The 18,403-nt window shown below is 36.5% G+C and overlaps 1 protein-coding gene across 1 annotated transcript in view; it reads left to right on the top strand.

Annotated features, from left to right (window-relative positions):
- Positions 1 to 1,453: 1,453 nt before the first annotated feature.
- LOC149202566 (putative aldo-keto reductase 4) overlaps positions 1,454 to 18,403 on the top strand; it is a 68,679-nt gene continuing 51,729 nt past the window's right edge. The window contains exons 1-2 of the mRNA XM_089400006.1: positions 1,454 to 1,709; positions 1,824 to 2,021. Coding sequence (XP_089256132.1) covers positions 1,491 to 1,709; positions 1,824 to 2,021 — 417 coding nt within the window. The 5' untranslated portion in view covers positions 1,454 to 1,490. The remainder of the gene's footprint in view (positions 1,710 to 1,823; positions 2,022 to 18,403) is intronic.

Below are 18,403 nucleotides of genomic sequence, written 5' to 3'. Positions count from 1 at the left end.
CCAGCAGATGAGCAGAATATATTGGCCGAAGCCAGCAGAATATCTTGGCCGAAGCCAGCAGAAGAGCAGAATTAACAGCATCGCGGGGCCTCAACCACCGCCGCAAATAATGAAGCCTATGGTTAACTATTCATTGTGTTTAATCTATAAATACAAACACTCGTCGAATGTACAACATTTATTGTGATTTCGAAAGGGATGTAGTGACTGGATAATGATATAATTAGTAGTTACATTTGAAAAAGTTAAAAAAATCACACTAAAAACAATTCTCTAACATATAAATTTATATAAATTAAAAATATAATTTGAAATTTTAAAATATTAAAATATTAACTAATAATAATATAATAATTTTAAAACAATATTTTTTATTATCAATTTATAATTAAATAAATAATAATAAATTAATAATTTTAAAATATTTTTTTTTTATCAACTAATTCAATGAGTAAAGAGATAAGTTAATGACGTTTTCACTCATGCCTGCGTTTTCTTGAAACGACCATTTCTTGCGGAGGAACGAGCCAATGATATATATATATATATATAATATAATATATAATAGGCAAATGATATATAATATATATATATTATGTATATCTCAAAATTTGACGTTTGCAATAAGTTAATGGAGAAATTTGACGTTAGCAATAAGTTAATGGAGAAATTTGACGTTAGCAATAAGTTAATGACATTTTCACTGACGCCTGCGTTGTTGAAACGACCATTTCTTTTGGAGGAGCTAGCAAATGATAAGTAATATATATTTTGTATATCTCGAAATATCAGCATGGTTACGTGAGATACAAGTTAATGACGTTTTTGCCTGCCTTGTTGAAACGACCAAAAGAAGACCATTTCTTTTGGAGGGGCGACGAAATGATAAGTAATATATCATTTGCTCGCCCTTCCAAAAGAAATATATATATATAATATATATTTTATGTATATATCAAAATATCAGCATGGTTAGGTGTACATAGTTTGAGCTTTGGTGTCCTTCATAGTACATATTAATAGTACATATCGCCCCTCCAAAAGAAATATATATATATAATATATATTTTATGTATATATCAAAATATCAGCATGGTTAGGTGTACATAGTTTGAGCTTTGGTGTCCTTCATAGTACATATTAATAGTACATATCGCCCCTCCAAAAGAAATATATATATATAATATATATTTTATGTATATATCAAAATATCAGCATGGTTAGGTGTACATAGTTTGAGCTTTGGTGTCCTTCATAGTACATATCAATAGAGTACATATCTCCTCACGCACGGTTTTATAATGCTGAGCTGCCGATTGCTTACTGCTCGCGCTGAGAAAGTAGGGCCGCTCTCTTACTGATCGGCGAATTGGGTGAAATCTCGTTAAGACTGTGGTTAACTATTCATTGCGTCCAATCCATAAATACGTACACTCCACAGTCGAAGGTGATTTGGAAAAGGGGTACAGTGAGTGCATAACAACACAGCAATGGCACAATTAGCAGTGCGTAGATTGAGTTTGGGGTCGCAAGGACTACAAGTATCAGCACAGGGGTTGGGTTGCATGGGCATGTCTGCTTTCTATGGCGCTGCAAAACCCGACGACGAAATGATATCTCTCATCCGCCATGCTGTCTCCAGGGGCATCACTTTTCTGGACACTTCAGACTTTTATGGCCCTTTTACCAACGAAATCCTCATTGGAAAGGTGGGACGGCCCCCCTCCTGTCTTTTCTTTTCTGTTTCCCTTACAATTACCATTGAAAATGCTATAGAGCTTAGCCCTGTTCTTCTGGATCTTAACTTATTGTTGCAATTGCAGGCCATTAAAGGGATAAGAGACAAAGTCCAATTAGCTACAAAGTTTGGAGTCAGCTTTCCAGATGGAAAACCGGAGGTCCGAGGAGATCCTGCATATGTTCGCGCCTGCTGCGAGGCAAGCTTGAAGAGACTGGATGTGGAGTGCATTGATCTTTATTACCAACATCGTATTGATACCAGAGTCCCTATTGAAGTCACGGTATGTATGGATCCCATACAGTAACTCTCAATCAAAATACAAAAAGGGAAAAATAAGAATATTTCCCTTTAAGAATTTCCTTATCTCATTTCATCTCATTATATTCAGCATTCATTAGTTTCATTAATACCTTGAGAACCCACTGTATAATACTAAGCACTCCAGGCACACAAACAGTGCCCCCAAAATTACTGACACCGATTCCTCAAAAAAAAAAAAAAAAACTGATTGTTTTTCTGATTGATTCTTCAACAGTAAATGCCACTATAGTAGGACTAGGAGTTCTGACTCAACTTGGCTTGCCGCTGAAATAAATTGAACTTACTTGCCTAGAGAAAACTCAGCCAAACTAGGAAGTATAGGAGGGCAAAACGTTTTTAATCCATTTGATGCTGCTTATCCTAATCGTCTTATTTAGCAATGCATCTTCGCATCTTGTTAGAGAGTATGTTAGACATTTGAAATAATAAGTTGGGGATGCATAATTTGTTTTTTCTTTTCTAAATATACCAGCCCGTATAAATTGAACTTATCCATATTAATCACATAGTGGATTTTACAGTGAACCAAAAGTTTAACACAAAAGACATTCAATCTAATGTGCACGAGATATTATACGAATCATATCTAATTGATATTGGTTCTTAAACTTTTGTCTATCTTAGCATGCAAGACTCAATCTCCTTTTACAAGTGATATTGGATCCGGGGTCTCTTACATATAGGAAAGCAATGGCTTTGCCCACCTCTTTTTACTAATTTTATCTAATGTGGAAGGCGTGGAGAGAGCCACCGGAAGTTCATATGATGTAATGGTTGAAAACCATAACAAATGGGGAATGCTAAGTGCAAACTTGTTAGGTTTTATAGTAATTCTCTTGTTTAATGTAGAGATATTGGTCCTATTGCAAAGTGATGGTATAATAAGAACATATTTCAAGAATTTTATTAATAATTTAGATTACTACAAAGAATTGAAATTTCATTTTTTTTAGATATATAATAATAAATAATTATTTTATATTAAATAGTCATATAGATTATTCATTTTATTAAGCAAAGAGGCTTATTCTACAGCCTATCTACAACTCAGTATGATGTGTAAAGTTGTTTGTCCATCATCAAAATTGAAATTTTGCTCACTGCCAAAATATAAGATTTAACAATAAAAATAAAAATAAAAAAGAATTGAAATTTTATTTTTTTTAGATATATAATAATAAATAATTATTTTATATTAAATAGTCATATAGATCATTCATTTTATTAAGCAAAGAGGCTTATTCTACGGCCTATCTACACCTCAGTATGATGTGTAAAGTTGTTCATCCGTCATCAAAATTGAAATTTTGCTCAGGACCAAAATAAAAGATTTAAAAAAAAAAATTAACTATACAAAACATTTAAATCTTAAGAAATTAGATCCCTCTCGACTCATGTTAGATCCTTATTTAAGATGGATCTATGCTGGTATATATAATAATGATAGGCATATATTTTCGCTAAAGACATTATTGATCAAACATTACATGTATTTATACAAGTCCATTATATGCAATCGATCAATCTCATATGTGTTCATATAATAAATAATTATTATTTAATATACATATATGGGATTACTTTATGCATTCATGATGATCTCAGGAAGTGGACCATTGGTGTTAGAGCGGTTTTCCTCTAACCTTTAGTCAAATTTTATTTTTTTAGTAGCAATATGAGAATGACCTTCAAGGAATTATTGGTAAAATAATCATTCTTAAAAATAAATTATCCAAATCACAATTAAAAAGAAAAAGAGGGATAAAGGAAAAGAAAATGAAGAAGAAGAAGAAAAAAATGTTTTGCAAATAATTTCCAGTTGATGACCAAAATTTTATATGTGTGTGTAAGTGTGTGGGTGGTTTTCAAGTATTTTAAAAAGTGCATGTGAAAAATGTATATGTTAAACAACTTAAGAAAACATAATTAAAAAGGGAAGTTTCCAAGTACTTTTAAAAGTGCACATAAAGAAGTATCAAGGGAAATAAAGATTCCATAGTTGGCATAAGTAAAGTGAGTTTCCATTGTAGTATCGGGTGCTCCAGAAGGGATGAGTGGAGAGGAGCATGGTCATTGGTCGCCCTACCAAGTATTAAGAAGGGTGGACATGACACATCCCATCCCCTTTAATGTATAACTAGTCATATCAGTACAGGCCACTCCCAATAGCACACTCCTCCATGGCATTGTGCCATCGAACTAGCAGACGAGGAGTAATGTTAATATGCATGGACATTAATTCAAGAGGAGACTCTACTAGTGACAATCCACTAGCCTCGCACTTGGAGTTGTTCCCATGTTGGTTTATCACGTGAATTGATCATCACACATAGTGGAAGAGGTATGGTACGTGTACTAGGCTAATTCCATGTAAGGTTCAAAGTAATATTGGTCTAAGCTTTGATATGAATAGGAACCAATGCCTTGCATGGCCTCTAGCTCCCCCATTCAGCAATCATTGCAGGAAGGTGGTATGAGCTTATCTAAATTCCTCTCCATGTCCTTTGTGATGGAAATTTATTGTTGTTTCCTTCTAGAGCAAGGCTCCTCTTCAGTTTTTTGGCAATCACTCCTTCCTGCTCACCCCTTCCCTCCCTAGTCTAGGCTCTCCTTACTTTTCATTTGTATTTATTTGGTGCTTGGGCTTCATCAATCCCTCCTCCCCTATGGTCCCTCACTCATTTTCAAGGAGTTGCACTCTACTCCGACTTTGCCTCAACTCGTACCACTTCCTATCTCACTGAACCTCTCTCTTACTACACCCTCTTTCTATGACCCCTGTGTCTCTACTCAAGACTTTCTATTTTGGGTCTAACCTAATGATTTACTCACCCCCCTCCCCACTATCCCTAATTTCAACCACACCTCAGCCATTACATTTTTCGATCTTGACACCTTCTTGAGACGCTTGATGCCTCAATAGCGTGTGAGAAGCCATTATGAGCAACATATTATAAATAAATGAGCAATACTCAAGCCCATCAGAGGGTGAAGTCCTTAGCCAAGTTATGTTGTGCACATACAGTGCAACTAACTTTAAGAAGAGACTACTAATGCATATTGAGAGATTTCTAGGGAACAAGGTTGACTATCGAATAGTAAATTGTGCCAATATTGTTCAAGGCTCCGAATGTCATATTGTCTCATCTCCTCAACCTTATCTAATTGATTATAGCTAGAAAATATTGTTCACTCTATAAGGAGAAGTTTTTGAATGTCTATGCATTAAGGAATGGGCATTTTTAAGGGGGGGAACATGCAATATGCTTAAAGTATATTACCCATATCTTATAATGCATAAATTATTTGTACTACATAGTCATATAAATCATTATTATATATTTATTATATTGTAAATAATTATAGTCATACATTTTCCAAGAGGAAATGGATTATCAAACTTTACATGTATTTGCACATGGCCGTTATACTCAATCAATCGTTGGTATCATATATATTCATATAATAAATAGTTCTTATTTAATATGGATATTTGAGATTACTTTATGTACTTATGATGTTCTCATGAAGTGGACCACTGGGTTCACTTCAATTATCCAAAATTATGGTGAGTGGTGTTACATTCTAAATCTGCAGCGATAAAATATTTAAGTCTAAGCAAGAATGCAAACCTAGGGAAATTGTTTTGAAACCTTACTCAATGTCACTTTAATAGGATTTCGCTTCACTTAAGGTTGTGTTTCCTTTAGCATGAGGGGAGTTTCGCTAAGTGAGAATGCTAAATTTCCCTTATAATCTTCCTCGACCAACTAAATTTAATAATTAAAATAATTATATCGTACAGTGAAAATTATGTGGTGAATTCAAATATATTAGTGCCTATTAATCCTTGGGAAAATTAGAGCCAAAACACTGTGAGGTCTGAAAGACTTAATCATAGGTAGTATTAAACCCAAGAAGATGTTTGAAACAACAAAATATTGGCATGGTTATATTGAATATTCGATTACACATAGTGTCGTATAGGCAGTATTAAACCCAAGAAGATGTTTGAAACAACAAAATATTGGCATGTTTATATTGAATTTTCGATTACACCTAGTGTTGTATCTTCTTATGGTTAGAGGGATAGAAGAACAAGCTCAATGTTGACAATATTAATTTTTATTTTGCTATGTTCCCTTTAGCTTTTGGCTGGGGTATTTTAAATGGCAGCATTACATTATCGAGAGAGTATCATTTGAAAGGGTAAATCTAGTTCAAATTGTTTTGTAGATTAAAAAGCAATGAGATCAAATGAGTGTTTTTCATAGGATTGAAATATCTCATCATCTACCCGTCATTCTAAGAGTTTTGATTAATATTGTGGAAAGGTAAATAAGAAAACATAAGTAACTAATCTGGATTATCCTTTAGTTTAAGGAATATGCAACTTAAAGAAATACCCCACGTAGCCCTCAAAGAACCATAAATAATATCCATGAATGTTAGGATATTTAGACACTTAGGAGTTAGTTAAGTTCAACTTGGTTTAATGTGACTATTAGGTAGCAATGTGTTTCTTAATATGTTATTAGTATGCATTAGCTGCATTGTAATCCAATGATCATGATATGTTCTTGACATAGAGTGATTCAACAACTCATATTCTCTTCAATACTAACTGTAGAATTTTGTAGATTTTTTTTACAAATCAGCTAGCTCTGATACCATGTAGAACTTTTTCTACAAATCAGCTAGCTCCAATACCATGTAGAATTTTGTAGAATTTTTCTACAAATTAGCTAGCTCTGATACCATGTAGAACTTTTTCTACAAATCAGCTAGCTCCGATACCATGTAGAATTTTGTAGAATTTTTCTACAAATCAGCTAGCTCTAATACCATGTAGAACTTTTTCTACAAATCAGCTAGCTCTAATATCATGTAGAAATTTCCCACCTATAGATCACCTGGTAATGCAATGTACAAAAGAAAAACACTTGATCTACTTCTACAAACAATTTAGCGGAAGCTTAATCAACCAAGAGCAACATCAATAAGAACACATATAACTGATAAGAAGGAATCAATCACACATAACACAGAAGAATTTATCCGGGGAAAGCACCTGCCTAAAATCCCATCTCTATATTATCATACAAGTGAAAATATAGTCTGGATTACACAATGCCTTAGCTCGGAAGCTATCAAGCTCTTAGTACAATCCCTCTGCTGCTCATAAACAGTCAAAGGCTTCTCACAAACCTTCTCCTCTGCCTTCCAAGCCTCCTATTTCCTTGTGCAGTTTCCTTGGGGTCTAGTGCTTGCCACTTGTGTGAATTGGCCTCTTCACACACTCACTAACCTCTGATCTAACTGCACAAACCTGAAGGAGATAAATCCTCATCATGGATGAGCTTCCTTTATAGGAAAAATATTCATCCAACTAATAGTACACTGTCCCTTCTCTGATCTCAACTGGGTCTCTGACAAAACTGACATGCATCAGTTATCCATGAGTGAATACACAGTTATCTGAAAATAATAGTTGTCACATGCATGCAAGCATCAACAAACTATATCTCATTAATTTAAAAACTTGTTAAGTTAATCTAACTGAACTTGACTAAGTTAAACTAAGTCAAATGATCCTCTCAATATAGAACTCATTCTTAATTCCTTAATCAGTGGAAAAAATCAAGGACACATTCCCCAATTAGTGGAGAAATTATTGCATGTTCTCACAAAGACTTCAAGTTTAATTTTCCATAACTAATTAACTCGTGGAGATTAATTAATTAATATCTTAAACTGATGTTAAGACCAAATTCGAATTTACTTCCTATAGATAGACCAGGGACTGCTATAAATAGGAAGGGACCCAGAAATGCTATTTTTAGAAGATGTTATTTTTAGCAATTTCATCTCTCACCCAAGGTGGCCAAAATGCTCATTTTGGTCAAACTGCTCTTTTTAGAAGTGCTATTTTTAGCAATTCTATTTTTAGCACTTCCTAAATTTAGCATTTCTTGTTTCACATTTTTCAACACTCCCTCTCAACAAGAAAGGCTTCCTCTCGAACCCGATCCTGTAACTCTGGAATGTTCTGCATGCAACACATCTACCAAGTGCGGTTGCTCCAGCAACACTTGGAACGAAAAAACTCCCAACTAACCTCTCTGTTGGGCTAGAAACATACTCTGATGCTGAAGCTCTACCTACTGCTGACAAGTGCTCCCTCTTTGACCTCTGCGCTACTGCAACATCTCCATGCATCTCGCACTGTTGCACCCTTTTCTGTGCTACCCTGCACTGTGCAACACACTTGTGCCTCTTGCATTGTTGCAGCCTGCATGCTCTGCACTGTCCTGGGATTCCAGTGAAATAGTAAATTGTGCCAATATTGTTCAAGGCTCCGAATGTCATATTGTCTCATCTCCTCAACCTTATCTAATTGATTATAGCTAGAAAAGATTGTTCACTCTATAAGGAGAAGTTTTTGAATGTCTATGCATTAAGGAATGGGCATTTTTAAGGGGGGGAACATGCAATATGCTTAAAGTATATTACCCATATCTAATAATGCATAAATTATTTGTACTACATAGTCATATAAATCATTATTATATATTTATTATATTGTAAATAATATAGTCATACATTTTCCAAGAGGAAATGGCTTACCAAACTTTACATGTATTTGCACATGGCCGTTATACTCAATCAATCGTTGGTATCATATATATTCATATAATAAATAGTTCTTATTTAATATGGATATTTGAGATTACTTTATGTACTTATGATGTTCTCATGAAGTGGACCACCGGGTTCACTTCAATTATCCAAAATTATGGTGAGTGGTGTTACATTCTAAATCTGCAGCGATAAAATATTTAAGTTTAAGCAAGAATGCAAACCTAGGGAAATTGTTTTGAAACCTTACTCAATGTCACTTTAATAGGATTTCCCTTCACTTAAGGTTGTGTTATCTTTAGCATGAGGGGAGTTTCGCTAAGTGAGAATGCTAAATTTCCCTTATAATCTTCCTCGACCAACTAAATTTAATAATTAAAATAATTATATCGTACAGTGAAAATTATGTGGTGAATTCAAATATATTAGTGCCTATTAATCCTTGGGAAAATTAGAGTCAAAACACTGTGAGGTCTGAAAGATTTAATCATAGGTAGTATTAAACCCAAGAAGATGTTTGAAACAAGAAAATATTGGCATGGTTATATTGAATATTCGATTACACATAGTGTCGTATAGGCAGTATTAAACCCAAGGAGATGTTTGAAACAACAAAATATTGGCATGGTTATATTTAATTTTAAATTACACCTAGTATTGTATCTTCTTATGGTTAGAGGGATCAAAGAACAAGCTCAATGTTGACAATATTAATTTTTATTTTGCTATGTTCCCTTTAGCTTTTGGTTGGGGTATTTTAAATGGCAGCATTACATTATCGAGATGGTATCATTTGAAAGGGTAAATCTAGTTCAAATTGTTTTGTAGATTAAAAAGCAATGAGATCAAATGAGTGTTTTTCATAGGATTGAAATATTTCATCATCTACCCGTCTGTCTAAGAGTTTTGATTAATATTTTGCAAAGGTAAATAAGCAAACATAAGTAACTAATCTGGATTATCGTTTAGTTTAAGGAATATGCAACTTAAAGAAATACCCCACGTAGCCCTCAAAGAACCATAAATAATATCCATGAATGTTAGGATATTTAGACACTTACGAGTTAGTTAAGTTCAACTTGGTTTAATGTGACTATTAGGTAGCAGTGTGTTTCTTAATATGTTATTAGTATGCATTAGCTGCATTGTAATCCAATGATCATGATATGTTCTCGACATAGAGTGATTCAACAACTCATATTCTCTTCAATACTAACTGTAGAATTTTGTAGATTTTTTTTTACAAATCAGCTAGCTCTGATACCATGTAGAACTTTTTCTACAAATCAGCTAGCTCTGATACCATGTAGAATTTTGTAGAATTTTTCTACAAATTAGCTAGCTCTGATACCATGTTGAACTTTTTCTACAAATCAGCTAGCTCCGATACCATGTAGAATTTTGTATAATTTTTCTACAAATCAGCGAGCTCTAATACCATGTAGAACTTTTTCTACAAATCAGCTAGCTCTAATATCATGTAGAAATTTCCCACCTATAGATCACCTGGTAATGCAATGTACTAAAGAAAAACACTTGATCTACTTCTACAAACAATTTAGCGGAAGCTTAATCAACCAAGAGCAACATCAATAAGAACACATATAACTCATAAGAAGGAATCAATCACACATAACACAGAAGAATTTATCCGGGGAAAGCACCTGCCTAAAATCCCATCTCTATATTATCATACAAGTGAAAATATAGTCTGGATTACACAAAGCCTTAGCTCGGAAGCTATCCAACTCTTAGTACAATCTCTCTGCTGCTCATAGACAGTCAAAGGCTTCTCACAAACCTTCTCCTTTGCCTTCCAAGCCTCCTATTTCCTTGTGCAGTTTCCTTGGGGTCTAGTGCTTGCCACCTGTGTGAATTGGCCTCTTCAACACTCACTAACCTCTGATCTAACTGCACAAACCTGAAGGAGATAAATCCTCATCATAGATGAGCTTCCTTTATAGGAAAAATATTCATCCAACTAATAGTACACTGTCCCTTCTCTGATCTCAACTGGGTCTCTGACAAAACTGACATGCATCAGTTATCCATGAGTGAATACACAGTTATCTGAAAATAATAGTTGTCACATGCATGCAAGCATCAACAAACTATATCTCGTTAATTTAACAACTTGTTAAGTTAATCTAACTGAACTTGACTAAGTTAAACTAAGTCAACTGATCCTCTCAATGTAGAACTCATTCTTAATTCCTCAATCAGTGGAAAAAATCAAGGACACATTCCCCAATTAGTGGAGAAATTATTGCATGTTATCACAAAGACTTCAAGTTTAATTTTCCATAACTAATTAACTCGTGGAGATTAATTAATTAATATCTTAAACTGCTGTTAAGACCAAATTCGAATTTACTTCCTATAGATAGACCAGGGACTGCTATAAATAGGAAGGGACCCAGAAATGCTATTTTTAGCAATTTCATCTCTCACACAAGGTGGCCAAAATGCTCATTTTGGTCAAACTGCTCTTTTTAGAAGTGCTATTTTTAGCAATTCTATTTTTAGCACTTCCTAAATTTAGCATTTCTTGTTGCACATTTTTCAACACTCCCTCTCAACAAGAAAGGCTTCCTCTCGAACCCGATCCTGTAACTCTGGAATGTTCTGCATGCAACACATCTACCAAGTGCGGTTGCTCCAGCAACACTTGGAACAAAAAAACTCCCAACTAACCTCTCTGTTGGGCTAGAAACATACTCTGATGCTGAAGCTCTACCTACTGCTGACAAGTGCTCCCTCTTTGACCTCTGCGCTACTGCAACATCTCCATGCATCTCGCACCGTTGCACCCTTCTTTGTGCTACCCTGCACTGTGCAACACACTTGTGCCTCTCGCATTGTTGCAGCCTGCATGCTCTGCGCTGTCCTGGGATTCCTGCACTGTAGCTCTCTCTGCCGCTCCATCCGCATCTGTCTCTACCCAATTAGTCAGTTCCTGCTACTCCACATCGGGGCTCTTGTAACAAAGTTGAATCAAAGAGGTTGGGTACCTCAAGGATCCTGCCCCTCCTCCTTGGGACGATCACTCCACATCGCCCCACCTCCTACCTGGAGGTATGGCTGCATGTGATCCCTCTGCCCACCTGGCTCGAAGTTTCCCCCTACTGGAGGTCTCTGCATGAGTAGATGTCTCTACTCGATCTCCTCTCATCTTCTCTAGTTGTGGCTGCTCCACAACCTCCTGAAGCTGCTTCACCAATCGTGGCTCCTCCACAATCGTCTGAGACTTCTTCTGGCGCTGCATGTTGAGAGGTAATTTACTCTCCTTCTCAACCACCAAGTATCTAAGCTTTGCCTTGCTCCTCAAGGCTTTGGATGCATCTTGTACCTCAAGTGCATACAGGTTCTTGGCTAGCACACCAATCTATTTCCACTTTTCCGCCGTCATGAAATTTTCTAGAAAAAGAGCTGATTTTAAATCAACGATATCTCCCTAATCTGAACTCCGACTCAGCCGATTTTTTTTTGATTTTGGGTATTTTTCCTCAAGGAATCCAAATTTGTTATTTGCTTCAGAAAATTTTGTAAATAAATTTTTATATCTGCTTTGTAAACTCTCGGCCCAAAACTCAAAACTTTGAAATCTCCTCTTAGTATATTGTTCTCTCCTTTGATCACCTTTGCTCTGATACCATGTATAATTTTGTAGAAATTTTCCACAAATCAGCTAGCTCTGATACCATGTAGAACTTTTTCTACAAATCAACTAGCTTTGATACCATGTAGAAGTTTGTAAAATTTTTCTACAAATCAGCTAGCTCTGATACCATGTAGAACTTTTTCTACAAATCAGCTAGCTCTAATACCATGTAGAAATTTCTCACCTGTAGATCACCTGGTAATGCAATGTACTAAAGCAAAACACTTGATCTACTTCTACAAATAATTTAGCGGAAGCTTAATCAACCAAGAGGAACATCAATAAGAACACATATAACTAATAAGAAAGAATCAATCACACATAACACATAAGAATTTACCCGGAGAAAGAACTTGCCTAAAACCCCATCTCTGTATTATCATCCAAGCGGAAATATAGTCTGGATTAGCTCGAAAGCTATCCAACTCTCAGTATAATCCCTCTTCTGCTCATAGACAGTCAAAGGCTTCTCACAAACCTTCTCCTCTTCCCTCCAATCCTCCTATTTCCTTGTGCAGTTTCCTTGGGGTCTAGTGCTGCCACGTGTGTGAATTGGCCTCTTCACACACTCACTAACCTCTGATCTAACTGCACAAACCTGAAGGAGATAAATCCTCATCATGGATGAGCTTCCTTTATAGGAAAAATATTCATCCAACTGATAGTACACTATCCCTTCTCTGATCTCAACTGGGTTTTTGACAAAACTGACATGCATCAGTTATCCATGAGCGAATACACAGTTATCTAAAAATAATAGTTGTCACATGCATGCAAGCATCAACAAACTATATCTCATTAATTTAACAACTTGTTAAATTAATCTAACTGAACTTGACTAAGTTAAACTAAGTCAATTGATCCTCTCAATATAGAACTCATCCTTAATTCCTCAATCAGTGGAGCAAATCAAGGACACATTCCCCAATTAGTGGAGAAATTATTGCATGTTCTCACAAAGACTTCAAGTTTAATTTTCCATAACTAATTAACTCATGGAGATTAATTAATTAATATTTTAAACTGCTGGTAAGACCAAATTCGAATTTACTTCCTATAGATAGACCAAGGACTGCTATAAATAGGAAGGGACCTAGAAATGCTATTTTTAGAAGATGTTATTTTTAGCAGTTTCACCTTTCACCCAAGGTGGCCAAAATGTTCATTGGCTAAACTGCTATTTTTAGAAGTGCTATTTTTAGCAGTTCCTAAATTTAGCATTTCTTGTTGCACACTTTTCAACACTAACGAATATTGATATGTGGCTTAACACTCGATTGGTCCATGATCTCTACCTAAAGAGAATGGAGGGTCATGCATGATGATTGATTGTGAGAACTCTCTTATGCAAAAAAAAAAAAATTGCGTTAACAAAATTTCCTCAAGTGACCACATTAACCAGGGCCATGGATTGTTTCCCTCTTATAGGTTTTTAACCATGTAAAAATATTGACATCATGATCTTTGATATGGTTTTGTGAGTGGTTACTGAAGGTATCCATCCTTTATGGAATACCCTTTTTTCCTAAACATCTAATCTGAAAATCACTCGTGAGTGATCTCAGTTACATAATTAATGAATGAAAGTATTACAAACTCATGTGCTAGTGTGTGTTTATGTTATCTTAGGCAACGGATCGATTAGATTGCAAAATACACAGACACTGGAAAAATGGAAAACAGTGAGAGAAACACAGTAAGAAATACAAGAACACAACAAATTAATAAGGAGTTCACCCTATCCTCCAGGGCTACGTCTCCGGTCCAGCTTTCAGTGGTGGCCTTCTTTTATTGTGTCTTTAAAGCAGAGTTTTTACAGTGAGGAGCTCAATTTGAGTCTCCTGAAACAGATAATGCTTGGTAGGGTGGTTCTTGGATTCCCCAAGCCACTAGAGTGCATAGACCCTTTCCCTTTCCAAGTCTTGACCTCTCTGGTCTTTAATGGGAGGAGCCCAATGTGGTACTCAATTCCTGACAGATCCTCATAGGGATTGCTTGAACCTCTCAAGCTTTCTGTCTGCTCGATGCTGCCTTAGGTCAGCTTGGCTCTCTGTTTTCTGCTTCTTGCTTCACTGTCTCTTCTTCTCTCTCTCTGTCTTTTCATGGCTTAAAGCCAATCTGTCCCTGACTATTCGCTTCCTCTTCCGCCCCTTCAGATCGTCTGTTGTTGTTCGCTTGGAGTTCCCTGCCTCTGCATCATCACCAATGTCTCACAGGGAGGTGGCCACTTGTCCTCTCATGAACTACACCAGCTCTTCCTCAATGGTTCGGTTTTTCAGTTACACTGTGGAATGACTCATCCACCAACTCAACGGTCAAATCGGACTTCAAACTTCTTTATGCCGCGGCTTAATTCCCTTGTCAAATCCGGTTTCTCCATCAGGCGCAATCTCCACCGTCAGATCTGGAGCCCCCAGATCCTACGGTGTTCGCTCATTTCGCGCGGTTGACTTGCTCGACCATTAGCGCGCGATGAGAGGCGGTTTTCTCTCTCATCTGCCGGACACGCGTCGTGCAATGAATGGAATCGCTCATTTTCTGCCAAATCCACTTACCGCCCCAATGTGCCTCCGATATACCACTGGTTTTGGAGCGCAGGACCCGCCTTTCACCTTAGCGCTTTCCCTACGGTTTCCTGACTTCTCATGCAACCGAGTGCTTCAGGGCTTTTCCTTCTTGAGGGGTTTTGCCCAGTGCAATTGCGCTAATTGCGCATCATAAATGGCCTCCGTTTTCTGATCTAAGCTTCCTATCTGCCAGTTTTCCTCCTGTGCAGTCTCCATGGGCCTTGGTCAGCGCGCTTTGACCGAGGTCCTTGTCGTTCTTTGCTGGCTACAAATTGCCACTATTTAGAGGTCCTTCCTGATAGCTCTTTGTTCATAAATTTTGAATTCTGTCCCGATTTGATAGCACTTTTCTAATTTTCATGGATCCAATTTGGATCACAGCCTTCCCACTGAAAAAGCTTTTGGACCACCAAAAGTTGGTTTTCAAGCATCGACTAAATGAGGGTACAATTGTCTCACTTGTCCAATCTCAATCCACTTTGCACTGTTTGGCTTTGAACCTTTGAGCCCAACTCTGAGGTACTCAAAATCTCCTCTGCGCATTGTCCTCACCTTCCTGTCCAGAACTGTGTCTTCCTATAATTCATTAAGATATTCAGGTAGCAGGTCATCAATGGAAGGCAATTGACTCTGCTCTTCGAGATCCTCAATTAGTGAAGGTTCAAACAATCTGCATTTACGGCTGAGTAGATGTGCATGTAAGCTGGTAGATCAAGGCGAAAAGCATTCTCACCAATCTTCTCAAATATCTTGAAAGGTCCATACCTGACACGCTTTAGCTTTTTACCTTCACCTTGCATCCTGTCCTTGCTAATATACAGCCAGACTTGGTCACCAACTTGGAAACTATGCTCCATTCGATGCTTGTCATGCCTTGCCTTGTATTTGGCTTGGCTCTTTTCCAGTTGTTCCTGTACTGCCTGGTGGATCTCTTGGATTTGTTCAATGAACCTAGTTTCCCTATCCACATCACTGTGTCCCTCAACTATGGTGTCTTTACCAAAGAAAAAATCCAAAGGAGGTCTCAAAAGGAGATTTCTGTGTAGAAGAATGTTTTGCTCTGTTGTAAGTATGCTACACATAACACAAATGTTCATCCCACAGCTTAGGATGCTTGCTGCAATATCCCCTGAGTAACTGGATCACTGTCCTGTTAACTACTTCTGTTTGGCCATCAGTTTGTGGATGAAAAGCTGTGCTTTTATTTAGTTTGGTGTCCATTAGTTCCCACAGACTTGACCAGAACTTCCCCACAAATCGGGTGTCTCGATCAGATACAATGGAAGTGGGTAATCCAAAATGAACCCATACATGTTCAAAAAATAGTTTTGTAGTTTATTCAACTGTAATCTATTTATTACAAGGTATCAAAATACACATTTTGTTGAACCTATCCACAACAACATATAGATAATCATGACCTTTCCTAGATTTTGGCTGTCCTCCAACAAAATCCATCGAAACACTTTCCCAAGGGTGAGAAGGAACTGGTAATGGAGTGTACAAGCCTAGTTTTCTATTGCTGGGCTTGCTTTTTTCACACATAGTACACCCTCTTACATATCTAGAAACTGTCTCATTCATTTTTGGCCAATAACAAAATCTTTGCAGTTGTGCAACTGTTTTACTTACCCCAAAGTGACCTGATATTAGAGAAGTGTGTGCTTCTTGAATTATCTTCACTCTTTCAGTTTGTGGAATGCATAACTTCCCACAATGGTATAAGAGTCGGTCCTTTACATGATAATCCAATTCTTCTACTCGTTTTCCTTGACTTAAAGTTGCATATACATCTTTAAAGTCTATATCTTGAGCATATTGTTCAATGTAGCTCTCATGTAACAGAGAATTATGCTTAAGTATAGTAGATGCACTTATAATGGGCCTAGATAACATATCTGCAACTTTATTGTGTATTCCCTTTTTATATCTGATGACTAAATGAAGCTGTTGTAGAAAACCCATCCATCTATAGTGTCTTGATTGCTGCAACTTACTTTGGGAGTGTAGATATTGAAGTGGTTGATGATCAGTATGTATTACTGTCGCTTTTCCCATTAAGTAATGTTTCCACTTTTTCACACTCTATACTAATACATACGATTCTTTATCATATGTAGGATAGTTAACTACTGCAGAATTAAATGTCTCATAATGATAACATATGGGTTTACCATGCTGTGTCAACACTGCTCCCATGGCATAGTCACAGGGATCTGTTTGGATTTCAAACGGTCTTTGAAGATTAGGCAGTTCTAGTACAAGTGTTGTACTAATCTTTTCTTTCAAGGTGTCGAAGGCTTTCTGCTGTTTGCCTCCCCACTGAAACACTTTGTTCAATCCTGTTAAAGCATGTAAGGGAGCTGCAATTAAGGAAAAGTTAGAAATGAACTTTCTCCAATATTGTGCTACTCCTAAGAAGCTTCTAACTTCTGTAGCAGATTTGGGTTTAGGCCAGTTTACAATAACTGCCACCTTAGAGGGATCTATCTTCAATTCACCACCCCCTACTATATGACCCAAATAATTCAAAGATGTTTTGCAAAATTCACATTTTGAGAGTTTAACATAAAGTTTTTCTCTTTTCAAAACATCTAGTGTTTTCTTAACATGCTTTAAGTGTTCTTCCCATGTTTTGCTAACTATCAGAATGTCATCCAGATACACAATAACAAAATCATCAAGAAAAGGTCTGAGTACGTCATTCACTAATCTCATGAAATTAGCAAGAGCATTAGTTAGGCCAAAAGGCATAACCAACCACTCATACAATCCCTGCTTTGTTTTGAAAGAAATCTTCTATGCATCTTGTTCTGCAACTCTGACCTTATGGTATCCACTATGCAAGTTGAATTTGGAAAAATAAACAACTTCTTTCAATTGATCTAATAGATCATCTATGCGAGGAAGGGGATAACGATTTTTGATTGTTATCTTATTCAGTGCTCGGTAATCAATGCACATTCTCCACGAGCCATCTTTCTTTCTCACCAAAACGATTGGTGACCCACATGGTGATGTGCTAGGTCTGATGAACCCTTTCTCGAGCAACTCCTGCACCTGCTTCTTGATTTCAACATTCTCTAAAGTGGACAACCTGTACATTCTAATGTTAGGCAATGGAGCATCTTGCTGCAAAATAATATCATGCACTATTTCCTTTTTGGGTGGCAAACCTTTAGGTTCTTGAAATAAGATATCATACTCTAAAACAACCTTTTCTAAATCAACTTGTTGTTTAGCATTACAACCTTCAAACACATTGGTTTTATCAGGTTTCTTTTCCTTTACAACCATCAGTAGGAATTGTCTACATGAATTTATCATTCGTTTCATCTGCCCTGAGTTTATGAGAGTATAATTATTCTTGAGCTTATGAGTTCTTACAAAGTATTCAATTCCATCTTTAACAAGTAGATACTTATTCTCAGTTCTATAGAAAATAGCTTTTCTGTCATACAAGTAAGGAATTCC

The sequence above is a fragment of the Pinus tabuliformis genome, chromosome 2_1, assembly GCF_031772625.1.
Source record: "Pinus tabuliformis cultivar Carrire ecotype Pingquan chromosome 2_1, CPIR1, whole genome shotgun sequence".
NCBI classification, from domain to species: domain Eukaryota; kingdom Viridiplantae; phylum Streptophyta; class Pinopsida; order Pinales; family Pinaceae; genus Pinus; species Pinus tabuliformis.
Note: the sequence above shows the minus strand (reverse complement) of the source record. Positions and strands in the feature narration are given on the sequence as shown.